This window comes from Botryllus schlosseri, chromosome 13 (assembly GCF_051294905.1).
Source record: "Botryllus schlosseri isolate E-star chromosome 13, Bs_hap1, whole genome shotgun sequence".
NCBI classification, from domain to species: domain Eukaryota; kingdom Metazoa; phylum Chordata; class Ascidiacea; order Stolidobranchia; family Styelidae; genus Botryllus; species Botryllus schlosseri.
In genome coordinates this window covers 8,652,219-8,666,459 of record NC_137248.1, presented here as the reverse complement: position 1 = coordinate 8,666,459, position 14,241 = coordinate 8,652,219, and the positions used below count along the sequence as shown (strand labels likewise).

The following is a 14,241-nucleotide window of genomic DNA, read 5'->3' as shown; positions in this document are numbered from 1 at the left end:
ACCCGATCAGCGTGAAAATTGCCTTGTTATGCTATCACATTCCGTACCCCGGAGGAGGACAACACCCAAAACTACTCGAAGTAGAAGTAGGTTTGACTGACCTTAAATCTACTCAAGTAAGTATAAGTAGTTGGAAAACGGTTGTAATTCGTTCGCATGGAATGTAAAAAGCTGTAAATTAAGCTATGAGGAAGGTGCAGAGAGCTTGATTAATATTGATGCGTCCCAGGAGGTATCAATTTACGACAGCATAAGCATTCGTCAACATCATGGGATGTAAATGATAGTATTGATATAGAAATGCGATACTAATCCTTTGTTTAGTAAATATAGTCGGACACTCCGTTTTAGAAAATAGCATGGCGCCCTCCCCCATATTATAAGGCCCCTCCTATAGTTTAGTCAAAGAGCAATATGGAGACGCTGTATCGGATACGGCTTTAACCCTTAATGCGATTAATATACGTTAATTTAAAATATGGCACATTATAAAGATGCCATATAGTGTAGCTTTATTTTCGGAAAGTATAAGCATTACTATACTTGCTTTTATATTTCAACATATATGTTCTCCAGACAAAAGAACTGTAACTAATTAGATCTCAAAGTATAATACTCGTAATTAAAAGAGAAATGCAAATTCTACTTATAAAAAGTGGAAAGTATATTTCATGTCTTTTGTCCAGAAAGTTTCAACGGTGGTCTGCTAAAACAGGGCTGACGCTTAAAAAAGTCAAAGTCCACTTCTCCAGATTACGTCAGATTACGATATGATAGGTAACACTGGTCAACAAAATGAAGAAAAAAAAAATAGCAGAACATCTTAGAGCCGTTTCTGGGGTTTTGTAGGTTGCTGATTACGAATGCCACATTAGTTTTGCCAGATTGGCTCTTGTGCAGAAGATATTTATATCCCTAAAAAGCCCAAAATTACTGTATTTACCCTTGAATATTTCACTTGGTAGGAAGAAAATCGTAGTTTTTTTTCTAATATTATACTGCGCATAAACAGATAATAAACTACGAAGAACCCTCATGTCGTTCTCAGTCATTCTATCAATATTTACAAGACCTGGTGCGAAACATTTGTTTGTCAAAAAAGCAGTTTGTCGAGCCTAAAAGTTGTAATTTTGCACGTCGGAATTACATATTCTCCTGTATCAATTGGTCATTCTACCAAGATCAGAGAGGAGTATAAACAGAGGTGGTCAAAGTAGTAAAGAAAGCTACTCAACTAGAAGTAGAAGTAGCGAAGGGAAAATCTACTCAAGTACAAGTAGAAGTACTTCTTCCATAGGTCACCAAAACTACTTGAAGTAGAAGTAGAATTGACTAACTTTGAATCTACTCAAGTAAGTAGTTTTGAAAACAGTCTTAATTCGTAAGCATAAGCATGGACTGTCAAAAGCTGCAGATTGAGCTATGCGGAAGATGCAGAGAGCTTGATTCGTATTGATGCATCCTAGGCAGTATCAATTTTCAAAAGAATAGGCATTCTTTCGCATCATGGGATGCAAATTATAGCATGGATATGAAAATACCATACTAACCCTTTGTTTACTAGAAGACCCCGTTTTAGAGAATATCATGACATAGTGCCCTATACCCCATATTATAAGGCAGCAAGTTTAGGCGAAGAGCAATACGGAGAAGTTGTATCGGATACGGTTTCAACACTTGGCGCGATTAGTATAAGTTAATAACAAATATTGTGGATCGTAAAACTTATGTTCAGTGTAGTGTTATTTTCGGAAAATAGAGGCATTACTACGCTTGTTTTTATGCTTCAACATGTATGTATTGCGGACAAAAGGACCGAAAGTAATTAGAACTCAACGTATGATACTCGGAATTAAAAGTGAAACCACTTCTAAAAAGTGTAACAGTTACTTTAGACGATTGGAGTCGATTGTAGACTGTTACATTAATGTAAGCCTGCTCAGCGGTCTTGATGCTAACACGTCTCTTGGCATCTTTATATCAGTCATTAAACGGTTTATGATATTTATTGGAAACGGTTAACAATAATTTAACTCGCTCTAAACGAAAAGAATAAAAACAAATTAAAAGACAATCCTTCGGGAACCACACATTTCCTGGGCCCCGACACCGAAAACATGTGCGGGGAAAACCCCGGCACGTGACTGCAGTTATTCACCCGTTACATTCTCCCCCTCAGATGTGCATATCGCAGAACATCGGGTCTAAACAACAGTATGGGTGAATACAATTTCAAACACTTGACTTTAGTAGTAAACAAAACTTGGCCTGGCTCAAGTCCATGGGAAGTCCTTCAAGTTATTTGCCATCTGCACATATCCTTGCAGGAACAATGTTCAGATATACGCCACGGGAACGATTTCGTTTCTCATTAATATTTGTACTTGCAATCTTGGCATTTGAAACTGGATTTGTTTCCTCCCTTTTTCTTTCAGTTTTGTTCTTCTGATTGATGTAGATGCAGAAGGGTATGATGTCTTTTACCACAATCGGCTTCTTCACACCTAGATTGACTTTTACATACTTTTGCAATATGTCCTCGTATTAAACAATTACAGCATAACCCTGCATTCTTCACAATCGCAACACGTTCTGCAGTCGGTTTGTCCATGAATATCTTGCATCTAGCTATTATATGATCACCTGAGCATAATGGACATGTACTGTAGTTTCTTGTTCTTTGCACATTCTTATAAGTAGAGGTTTCTTGTTCTTTGTCGGTAATGACCGCATGGGTAGCATGTGAGTATACTTTCTTGTGGATATGTTGTTTACCCGTGTCATCATTCTTTTGAGATTGCATTGCCTGATGCATTGACGAATTGGCAATCTTGGCTATTTTTGTCACAAATCTTAGCAAATCAAGAAATGTAACATCTTTCTGATTAGCTTCACATTCAGCTGCCACATCTTCCCAATTGCTGTGATATTTTGTTGGCAGTCGACATGATAACCTCACAATATTATCAAATGTGTTCAAATCTTGAACCCGATTCAAGTGTAGTGAAACGAGATAACACTCTTTCATCTTGTTCGCAAGGTCATTTAATGCACCAGCATCATCATATTTAATAGGAGGTGCTCTGATTAATTCATCAAGAAATTTTCGTGAAATAACAATCGGGTTACCATATTGTTCGTCCAAAATTTCCATCGCTTTAGCATAGCCTTCAGTTGGTGGGTACATGGAACAATGCTGAATGAATTCTTTTTGTTTTCCGTCACAGTATTGTTGCAACAATGCTAGACGTTTTCCATTGTCAAATATCTTCTCTACAACATTTACTTGAAATGACTCTCTGAACTGCGCATATTGGGTGATGGAACCACTGAATTTCATAACTTCAATTCTTGGAACATTCATAGCAGAGGCTATTGCATTTGCCAAGTCAGTAGCAAAACTTGTATTATTTACTGACATTGAAACTTGTGGTTGTACTGCAGGTGCAGATAGAACAGGGATATCGTATTCTTTCGAGGCACATGCTTTGGACGGTGAACTGTTCATGATATAACTTCCAACTTCATTGTCCTCCTTTTGAGGAATTAAGCTCATAGGATCGATTGGTGGAATGTCATTACTCATTGGAATGAAGGAATGTTTGATGTTACCTTCAGCTGTACTCATGGATTTCGCAGTGGTATTCATCGGCTTCGGCACTCCCTTAGTTTCTCTACTAATATATTCTACATCAGCGTTTTCCCATATCTCTGCCTGCAAACATGCTGCTTCATATTTGTGCTGTAATTCCACAGCCCTTTGTTCGGCTTCTAATTCTCTTTGCTTGGTTTCTAATTCTCTTCGCCTGGTTTCTAGTTCAACCTTTTTTCGTAATTGGGATAATTCCAATTTTGCAAGTTCTCTCAAGGCAATAGCTTCTATCCTTCTTGTTGCAGTAGATGAATAACATAGTGATGAAAGACTAGATCCGTGTGATCTGTCTGATCTTTTGATATTAGTTGATCTCTTACACCATTCCTGAACGTCATCCTTCATATCTTCATACATCCAATCATTGATATGTAATTTGGCTTCTTGAAATGCCTTGACTTCATTTTCATACTCAAGTTTGATCTTCACTGTCTGATCTCCATCTTCATGGAGAAGACTGACACAAATGTTCTTTGTACATGAATACTCATCAAAGACTTTGTCAATTAATCTTGATTTCGATATCACCAAGCTTCTATTTTCTTTGTTAAGCATGAGATTCTCCACTTCTAAATATAGCTGTTGTAGGTTCTTAACCATCATTTGCAGCTTCATGATATTTGCATTGAAATCTTGAGTCATCATGGGTTCTTGTTGCAAATTCATTGCACTTGTATTGGCAGCATGTGCCATCATGGGTTCTTTTTGCAAATTCATTGCACTTGTATTGGCAGCATGTGCCATCATGGTTTCTTGTTGCAAATTCATTGCACTTGTATTGGCAACATGTGCCATCATGGGTTCTGGTTGCAAATTCATTGCACTTGCATTGACATCATGTGCCATCATGGGTTGTTGTTGCAAATTCATTGCACTTATATTGGCAGCATGTGTCATCATGTATTCTTCTTGGTCGAAAGTTGTTATTGTTAACTTTAATGTAACAGTTACTTTAGACGATTGGAGTCGATTGTAGACTGTTACATTAATGTAAGCCTGCTCAGCGGTCTTGATGCTAACACGTCTCTTGGCATCTTTATATCAGTCATTAAACGGTTTATGATATTTATTGGAAACGGTTAACAATAATTTAACTCGCTCTAAACGAAAAGAATAAAAACAAATTAAAAGACAATCCTTCGGGAACCACACATTTCCTGGGCCCCGACACCGAAAACATGTGCGGGGAAAACCCCGGCACGTGACTGCAGTTATTCACCCGTTACAAAAAGTGGAAAATATATTTCATGTCTTTTGTCCATAAAGCTTCAAAAGTGATCTGCTAAAACAGGTGTAACCTTAAAAAAGCCGGATTTTCCAGATTAGTATGACACGTCATGAGCTGCTGGATTGCGAAATGATAGGTAATTGCTAGATTTCGAAACGGTATAGTTTCAAACGTTACGGTGGGCCATATTTACTGTGATGAAATATTTGATATGGGCGACAATGCGTTGTGAGCGGAACCAAGCAATCCGGTACCTAAATTATATTCACTGATACGTTCGTGAAAACATATCTGTCACTCCATAACTATACTGTGCGCGAAGCACAACGAAATATCTGGGCTTTACGAATATTCAATGTTGGTACTTCGTGAAAACAACCCTGAAATTCCTCACGCTATCTTACATATTGGGGGATTAAACTACTTCTACTTGACAAACTGAAAATAGCGAAAAGTAAGTAAGTAGATTGCAAAATATTACGAAGTAGAGAACGTCAGATCTACTTGAGTAAGTACCAGGAGTAGAGGAAAACTACTTGAGTACTTTTAAAAAGTAGAAGTACTTCGCTACTGACCACCTCTGAGTATAAAGCTATAAAATTTGTGCTTGAAAAGCTTAACTATACAATACTCATATGCATCTCATTTGTTTTGACTCGTAAATGAAAAATTTTCCGCTGAGTCAACAAAGTAGGTATACCTATAGTATCCCTATCAAACGACACGCTTAAATCTAGCATCTTTGATAGATTTCAGATTCGAATACGGATGAAAGATTCCAATTTCATATGAGGAAGGAGCTCATTGCATGGAATTTATCCTAAGATGTTGTAAATAAAACTTTTTAGATCAGTGGTTCTCAACCTTTTTGGCTTCGCGGACCCCTTTTGACCGTCACGGACCCTCGTGAACACCCTCAAGTTTTAGTTCAATTTTAGCTCTATTATAGAGCAACATTCATCTGTCTCGTGCAAATATGAACTGTAGGCTTGAGAGAAACAGGAAAATAATGATTTTTCTTGAAATAACATCATACTATTTATGTAGAAACTGGTAGACTTTTATTATTTCAAAGCTAATTTTGCTGCTGTATTTCTTGAAGTACGTGGTCGTGTCTTGAAAATCCGCCTCTTCGTTTTGATATGAACGAGTGCCGAAAACCATTTCCGCAAAGATAGATGGAGGCTAATGCAATATTAACGCATAACGCTTCCGACGATACTTTTGGCGTGATTGCAACATTTATGGCACCAAAATGAAGAAACATATATTTTATGAACATATCACGTCCAGCATTTAGCGCAGGGACGGGCAAAATACGGACCGCGGTCCGGATTCGGCCCGCGACGGCATTTTGATCGGCCCGCAGAGAGTTTCTACCGTCAAAGTGAAATCCTAATCAAAAAGTTTAGACAAATTTTATGCCCCAAAGAATGGATCCAAGTTTCCCAACCTGAGAAAGACCGTCATGAAACGACTTGTTCTGCTCGGGTTTACATATATATTTACGAGCAAACATTTTCGACCATGAACAATTGAACATTTACAAGACAAGGCTGCATACCAATATAACTGGTGATATGAATGTCAGGGTTGGGGCGTAATGCCTTGATAGTAACGAAACACTCCTTGTTCATCAAAAAATCAGCTTTGTCGATAGGGCATCCGCAATAAGAATGCGCCAAATCCGATATCCGAGCTTTAAGAGCAGGTATATCATTGCCCGATTTATGACGAGTGTCAGCCAAAAATACCCGGGATCATTTCAATATGAATATACTATTCAATTGTATATTGAAGTTCCGTACCTCCTAGAACCTGCTCAAATAGTGGTTATGTATATCACAGGATAAAATGGATTTCGTGGCGAGGCTTCAATCCCTGCATTGGGACAAATTTGGGAAATACTTCGAAAATTTTTTTCAAACGTCTGTTCTCTAATTTGATGAGACTGACAACTTCGAATCGAGAAGGTTTCGCAGACATTACGAAGTCACTCTGATTGACGTTACTATCTCCGCATTTTAATTTTTTTCCACAAACATAAACAAAACGTCTCTAAACAGCAATATGCTTGTATCAGCAGGTTGTTGGAAAATTGGCAATGAAAACGAATTTCCACACTACGATAGTTCATGTCAGACGTTTATGATGATGATATGAGTCATGCAGTTTTAGCAGTTGTGGTGCGAAACGAAACAGCCTCATGCTTTCTCAAATTAAAAAATAAAATAAAAATTACAATATCAACCATTTTAAAAATTTAGAGGTCTCGCGGACCCCCTGATATTGCTTCGCGGACCCCCGGTTGAGAACCGCTGTTTTAGATGATCATAAAGCACCCAACTAGAAACAGTTGTTCCGCTGTATATGGAAAATTGGAAAAAACATATGAGCATAATTCCTGTTCAGTCATCTTGATATATTTCCTGATGATCTTGTTGATTAGCAAGGGGAGAAGTTCCACCAAGACATCAAAACAACAAAAGAAAGATGTAGGGCAGATGAGAGAAACATATTATGGCAGACCATTGCTGGAACCTTAATTTCAAGTAACTGCATTAAATTGCTTACGGGCGAAAATCGTACAAAAAAACAATTGTGCTTCAAAATAAATGAATAAGATTATATTCCGACTGATCATTTCAAATTTACAATAGGTGGTTGACGTAAAACTTATTGAATTAATGCCACGTTATTTGAGTATCTAGGTAAATACTTATATGCATGACTGGAGTTTATTTATGTACATGATATCCGTGATAGTCTATAACTATGATAAATTTAATACCCCTAAATATAGTGCTGTTGCTGTATTTTGAATTTAAATACTTTATAGTACGACTGAGCCGATTTTCTATCTAGCCATCACGGCGGAAATGGGAGATTTTGGTCAAAATAGCCCCATGAGTTATCGCCAAAACAAGCGCCAATTTGAAAAAACCAAGATCACATTCGAAATCAGTGCCCTTCAGCACCCCCAAAACCACTCTTACTTTGTCTGCCTAAAAATATGTTTTGACCAGTCTAATTGCTATAGATTGTGAAACGGTAGTTTCCAACGCTATGGTAGACCATATTTACTGTGATGAAATATTTGATATAGGCGACAATGCGGTGTGAACGGAATCACCCAACCCGGTATCTAAATTATATTCAGCGATACTTTCGTTGAAACATATTTGCAACTACATGTCTACTGTGCGCGAAGCGCAACGAAAATTCTGGGCTTTAAATGAGTTTTATGAAAATTAAATGTTGGTACTCCGTGAAAACAGCCCCGAAATTCCTTAGGCTATCTTTCTTGTCAGAGGAATAAACTACTCCTACTTGACAAACTGAAAATAGCTAAAAGTAAGTAAGCAGTTCACAAAATATTGCGAAATAGAAGTAGCGAAAAAAGATCTACTTGAGTAAGTACCAGAAGTAGAGGAAAACTAATTGAGTACTTCGAAAAAGTAGAAGTACTTCGTTACTGACCAGCACCTGTTCCTATACGTTATGGAATTGTAGACTTGCTACATATCACTCGGTATTTAGCGGGTAACGGTCTTTTCCACAGTCATATGATGAACTCGGAGTCCAAACGAGCTTCAAAGCAAGAATGAATGGTATGCGGTAGCCTACCAATTGCGGTAATGCAAGGCGCAAGCGCAACCCATACCAGAGTATGCAAGTGATGCGTCTCTTACATGTGAAATTACATGGAGTGGTTCATATGCGGATCTAGAAGGAATGCATGGTTAAATCAATGATAATGGTCATCATAAATGAATATTCCATCCTTTATTTCGCAACGATCGGATTGATAGATACAGACAGAGAAGCACTTCGACGACCGGGAATGATTTTATTTTTCTACGGATAGACTACAAGATTATCCAATCGTCAAGATTAATGAATGTCATCAGGCAATCAATTGTGATTGTCGACGCGAGATCACTTGGAACTATAAAACATGCTGCCCCGTAGTTTGTCGCGAGACTTCGGCTAATTGCTTCTGTTTTGGTTTGTTTTGCGTCGCGTGGTAGAGAATGGCTGTGACATCTTACTTTTCGTAAGTAATAGAATAGATAGGCTGTCTAATAGAGTTATCGTATGGTGTAACTGCTGACTGCTGTATACCCGTGTGTTCAGGTTCTTCGCTCTGAGCTGGCTTCTAGCCATGACTAATGCCGACAGCGACGCTATGGGGAGCCCGAGCATATGCGATACTCAACCCTGTGCAAGTAGTAACTACCAATGCGATTCTCTTCCTGAAGCAGGCTACCGGTGTGCGTGCTCGGGTGAATGTGAGGCCAATTGCAGCACTACGCCGTGCTCTAACGTTAACGAAATATGCAATATGGTGTCCGACACGGACTACGAGTGCGTCTGCCGCCAGGGCTGTCACGGTTTCAACTGTTCGATCTGCCCTGAAGGTGAAGTGTAGGCTACCTAGAAAATCGCTCAACGAGGTGTGCTATTGACATTTCATTTATGCTATGCCAGACATCAAGCACGCCCGGCACGTCTGTGATACTCAACCGTGTGCCCATATCAACCAAATATGCATCTCTACGTCTCAAACGAGCTATCAGTGCGTTTGCCCGGAGGATTGTGGCGGAATCGACTGTCGGGACTGTCCGGTGGAATGTGAGCTGCGCAGCAATTATTACAGCGACAGAATTTCTCTTATCCCTTACCCCAGCTTTAGATTTATCGCCGTCCGCCTGCAATCCTAATCCGTGCGAAGGAGATTGTTCCTGCTACGAGTCTTGTAAGCACGCAGGGGGTTACTATTGTAGAAGCGATACCGGTTTTTTAGGAAAGCACTGCACTATACGTGAGTACTGTATATGCTGCGTGATTTGTCTTGCAGTTCGTGATCTGTTGCCTTTCTCTATAAAGCTGCTCCGATTTTGCGGTGCGAACCCGACAAGATGGTGCTGAGCGTTTCTGAAAGCTTCGTTAACGAATACGACATGGGCATGAAGAATAGTTACTTATCGGTGGCTCCAAGCTTGCACGAACACGCTCGTTCAAAGTGTATAGGTGATATCATAATTTGTTTGAAATGTTCAAATGTAACGTACGTGCTTCCAACACAGTTAATTTTCCGACCAACGGCGCGTACCAAGTGACTATTCCGCTTCCGTTCACGGCCTGTAACACCACATCCACGCGAACAGCGGATGGCGTCGTATTCAACAATCAAATATGGTTCAATCGCGACCTTGATAATGCTATGTTCGACATGCCAATCCCGGCGGTAGAGTTTCAATGCGAGTACAATCGGGTTTACCAGCTTGTTACATCGCTTCAACCAGTGTAAGATTCGATAGTTGACTCTCATCGTTTTTTTTAGTAATGCACATGCTCTTTGTTGCAGGGTCAGCAACCCTGGCTTGGTGGTGTCAAAGAAAGACGTATTCCCGACCATTTCCTTGTGTAAAGTACCCGCGTGCCCTAATAGATGCCCGGATGTTTACAGTGTTAGCGGCGGTGCCTCTTACACCGTAGGGGAAATGATTCATGTTACTATGTCGCTGGATGTAAGTATGGCGAGACTTATGGTACGAGTCGTATGATGCATTTCTAACTGTTCGCTTTTCAAGTCCGGTTCCTTAACCACCGGCATCGTTCAGATGTACTTGTCTTGCTCCGATGATTTATCAAGCCGTAGTGTACTGGATATCGTCGTTGATGGATGCAATGCGGGGTCTCCCTTGCCGACCAATATTCAATCATCGTTTGTATCGCACATTGTCTGCGTCTCCTTTCAAACACCTCTTTCATTGCAATGTACGGAATTCTACGTTCATGCTGAATTGATGTCTTGCGATAGCGACGATGTCGAGGTAGTTATCTTGTTTACTGGTCCCGGTTTCTGCCAAGTTTGATTGCGTCTTTCTATTTTCAGGAATGTCCACTTGCCGGTGGTAACACGCGTTGTCGATCATCGCGTTCGAAGCGTAGCGTTCCTTACGTGGTCTTGATAGGACCGATTTCCGTGATCAATGGTTCTGCTGGCGTTGGTCGAGTCGCCATCAGTGGAATGGATGTGATCCCGCACGTCATGAAAACTGAGCTCCTGGAAGGCGCTGTTGAAGAGGCTACCTCGGGAGGAGTCATGGACGATGTCGTCGTGGTGGTCCTCTTCATCGCTGCTGCTGCGATGATTCTGATTTTGATTCCGTATGCGTACGTTCGATTGGGCCGTAAGCAGCGATTCACGTCACTGCAACATAGCAAATGAAAAAACCTTTGTTCATTCGAAGGGTCTTCGTGGAATATGTACAGTAGTACGTTAGTACATTGTCAGCACCGACGACTGTCCGCCATTCGTAGCGCGATGTTGTAGCAAGGGCCTGCTGTTCGTTATAGGGAGTGCCGCAGTCATAGGGAGTGCCGGGAGTGGTAATTTTAGGGATTGCTGGCCGTTATAGGTAGTGGTTAGTTTTTAACAGTTTCGCCGTGACGACATAAGCGCTATCGTCATGGTTGTAACCGAGAAAATATGGTTTCGGGAAGTATTCTCCGATGTGGAAGCGGAAGCGGCTTGGAACGCAGATTAATCGCATCCAGGCATACGAACCATGTAACGTGGTGGTTCTCAACTGTTTTGTCTTCGCGTTGCCCCATTCGACCTTCACAGACCCCCTCCCCATAGCTCCGATTCAGCTCAATTATCGTGCATCCGTCATCTGCCTTGTGCAATTATTAACTGTATCCTAGTGAAAAGCAGCAACAATATGACCTTGGTTTACCATCGAGCCTATATCTATGCGGAAACGGTAGAAAATATTCTTACTCTAAGCGAATTTTGCAGCGCTTCCTGAAAATACGTAACCCTGTCTTTAATACTCTTGAGCTAATTTTGCAGCTGCACTACCTGAAATATGTAGCCCTGTCTTGAAAACCCGCGCCGTCGATTTGATATGAACGAGTGCCGCATATCCATTCTCACAAAGGTTATGGCGAATGTAATAACTCTTGAGCTAATTTTGCAGCTGCACTACCTGAAATATGTGACCCTGTCTTGAAAACCCGCGCCGTCGATTTGATATGAACGAGTGCCGCATATCCATTCTCACAAATGTTAAGGCGAATGTAATAACGCGTTAACGCTTTCGACGACACCGTTGGGTACGATCGCAATATATATATGACACCAAAATTGTGTAACAGAACATGGGCTATCCAACATCATTTTATCAAATCAATAGCTTACACCACGCATTACGTCCAGTCCAGTCATTTCTATCTAGCAGCTCATCTTGAAGATATTCTGGAATAGCGGTTAGGCTATTATCGCTGCAGAAAGTTCTTTAAACAAATAAGTTGTCAAAATTGTAGCGTTAGGTCAAATGTCTAAATTGTTTCCGAAGTCAAAAATACCTCACAATGTTCCCTCTGCGTTTTGACGAGTCTGCGCACACTCACCAACTCACTATGCGCAGACCCTTGGACAACAGTGCGTAACTACTAAAAAAGTCATAACTTCGGATTTGTCTGTATAGAACTGCGTTGGTTTTAAATCTGTTCCATCGTTAAATATGTAACGAAATTTGGTACGGTATATTGCCATAATGTCCTACAACTGCGTACCAAGTTTCGAGTTGGGGAATCAATGTTTAGCATGGTAATTCCGTTATTGAAGTTGACTATGTATTGGTGCGTGCTATGCTACCGCAAACAGATTTAACGGAAAAGTCGATGTTGGACGGCGATTCTTTTGAAGGTGTTCCTTTCTGAAATGAATGACGAAATTTGGTATAGTATACCTTAATGATGTTAGCTAACACCCATCCGAGTTTCGTGATTGGGACTCTTTTAACAGAGTAGTAATTCGGTATGAAAATCGAGTATATGTCATGACGCTGAACTGGCATCTAGCATGCGCGTGAGTGTGCACTGTGCAGTATGCACGCGTGCATTTACCGATTCGAGGCTCGGATCCCTCGTCATTTTCCGAGGCTGGATTGCTGAGGCTGTAAACCTGTAATCCCCTTTGGTGCCCGAAGATATATATATTAATTATTCAATTGAATAGTATATTCATATTAAAATGAACCCGAATATTTTCGGCTGACACTCGTCAGGGGTAATCGTCAGCAACTAGTAGAGAATTCGAAAGAACAGCGTATATCAACAATCGTAACACAAAATATGACGTCACCAGCACGAAATGTCGAATACGAGAGCGTTCAATGTACTATTTTTAGATGATACACGAACTCTTTTTGTTGACACAGCCTTGGCTGATGGTGTATTTTGATAAAAGTCGGGTGAGTTAAGGGTGAGCTTAAAATTTTAATTGGATATGCGGATGCCTTTACTGGTGGGAATCGAGTGAAATTTGGTGAGCAAGGTTTTCTACTGCAACCTAACGATTTAAGAGGTGACCGGCTTGAATCGGGAAAAAAAAGTTATTTTTGAACAGCCCTAATGTACATAGACCATGTTCAGTTCAATTGTCCATAGGCGCCTTAATAGCTGGCGCCGAATGTTCCTGTCCTGGTTATCTGAACCCCACAAGACAAATGCCTACCCGCATGGAAAATTTATTTGCCAATGAAGAAATTCCAAATTGAAATCGTGTGCGTCTTGTAGTTTAGTACGTTTGGGTGATTTCAATATCTTTTGACATAGGAGACAAGAGGTCACGAAACAACATCATGTAATCAAGTTGATATATCGCCTAAATGTTTAGTTATTATTTACGGGTTCTACAGTTCCTAGCCCAGCTCTACCGGGAGATCTGATAACGTGAGCAGGGAGGATAGAATATTGATAGCACCATATTGACAAATTCAAATAAGATTTTTTGAATTTTTTCGCGCATCGCGCGTTTAGGCGAAGAAATGAGTGTCACTAAACAGTACAATAAATGTCGTTGATAAGTCGCGCAAAGATGACAAACCGAATGGGGGGGGGTCAGGGGGCGAAGTTCAATTTATCACCCTGTGGGGGGCCCAAAACCAACGTTTTGGAGGGGGGATGACGAAGTGCTGTTACGGTCCTGAATATACCACTAACTAATTATCTAGTAATAACTGATAATACGAATTACTAAATTGCAAATGAGCGAAGAAAATCGGAGATAGAATCGGCTTTTCAAGAGGACGAGGTTTCGAGTTGGAAGTGCAGGGTTGTAATGACTCGAGTCACGATTTTTTGATGACTCGACTTGACTCGAGTCATTTTCCTAAAACTGAAAAATGACTCGATTCGACTCAAGTCAATTTGTGTATTGACTCGACTTGTACTCGAGTCATTGAGCATGATTCGGACCAAGTCATATGACTCGAGACTGGGTCTACGAAGGCAGGCATTTCATTGTAACTTCGAAGAATAGTCAAGCTATCACACTATCATT

General features: G+C 40.3%; 2 protein-coding genes across 2 annotated transcripts; one reads left to right on the top strand and one right to left on the bottom strand.

Moving 5' to 3' along the window:
- Positions 1-1,987: 1,987 nt before the first annotated feature.
- On the bottom strand, positions 1,988-4,869 carry LOC145454098 (uncharacterized). The gene has a single exon (XM_080332119.1). It carries the CDS (start codon positions 4,550-4,552, stop codon positions 2,432-2,434), a length of 2,121 nt encoding a protein of 706 aa, XP_080188245.1. The 5' UTR covers positions 4,553-4,869; the 3' UTR covers positions 1,988-2,431.
- Positions 4,870-8,804: 3,935 nt separating this feature from the next.
- Positions 8,805-11,133, top strand: LOC145454097 (uncharacterized). Its single transcript, XM_080332118.1, has 9 exons — positions 8,805-8,937; positions 9,018-9,301; positions 9,372-9,515; positions 9,571-9,705; positions 9,771-9,914; positions 9,971-10,190; positions 10,252-10,414; positions 10,478-10,720; positions 10,783-11,133. The coding sequence occupies exons 1-9, from the start codon at positions 8,915-8,917 to the stop codon at positions 11,116-11,118; spliced, it is 1,692 nt and encodes a 563-aa protein (XP_080188244.1). The 5' UTR covers positions 8,805-8,914; the 3' UTR covers positions 11,119-11,133.
- Positions 11,134-14,241: the final 3,108 nt, after the last annotated feature.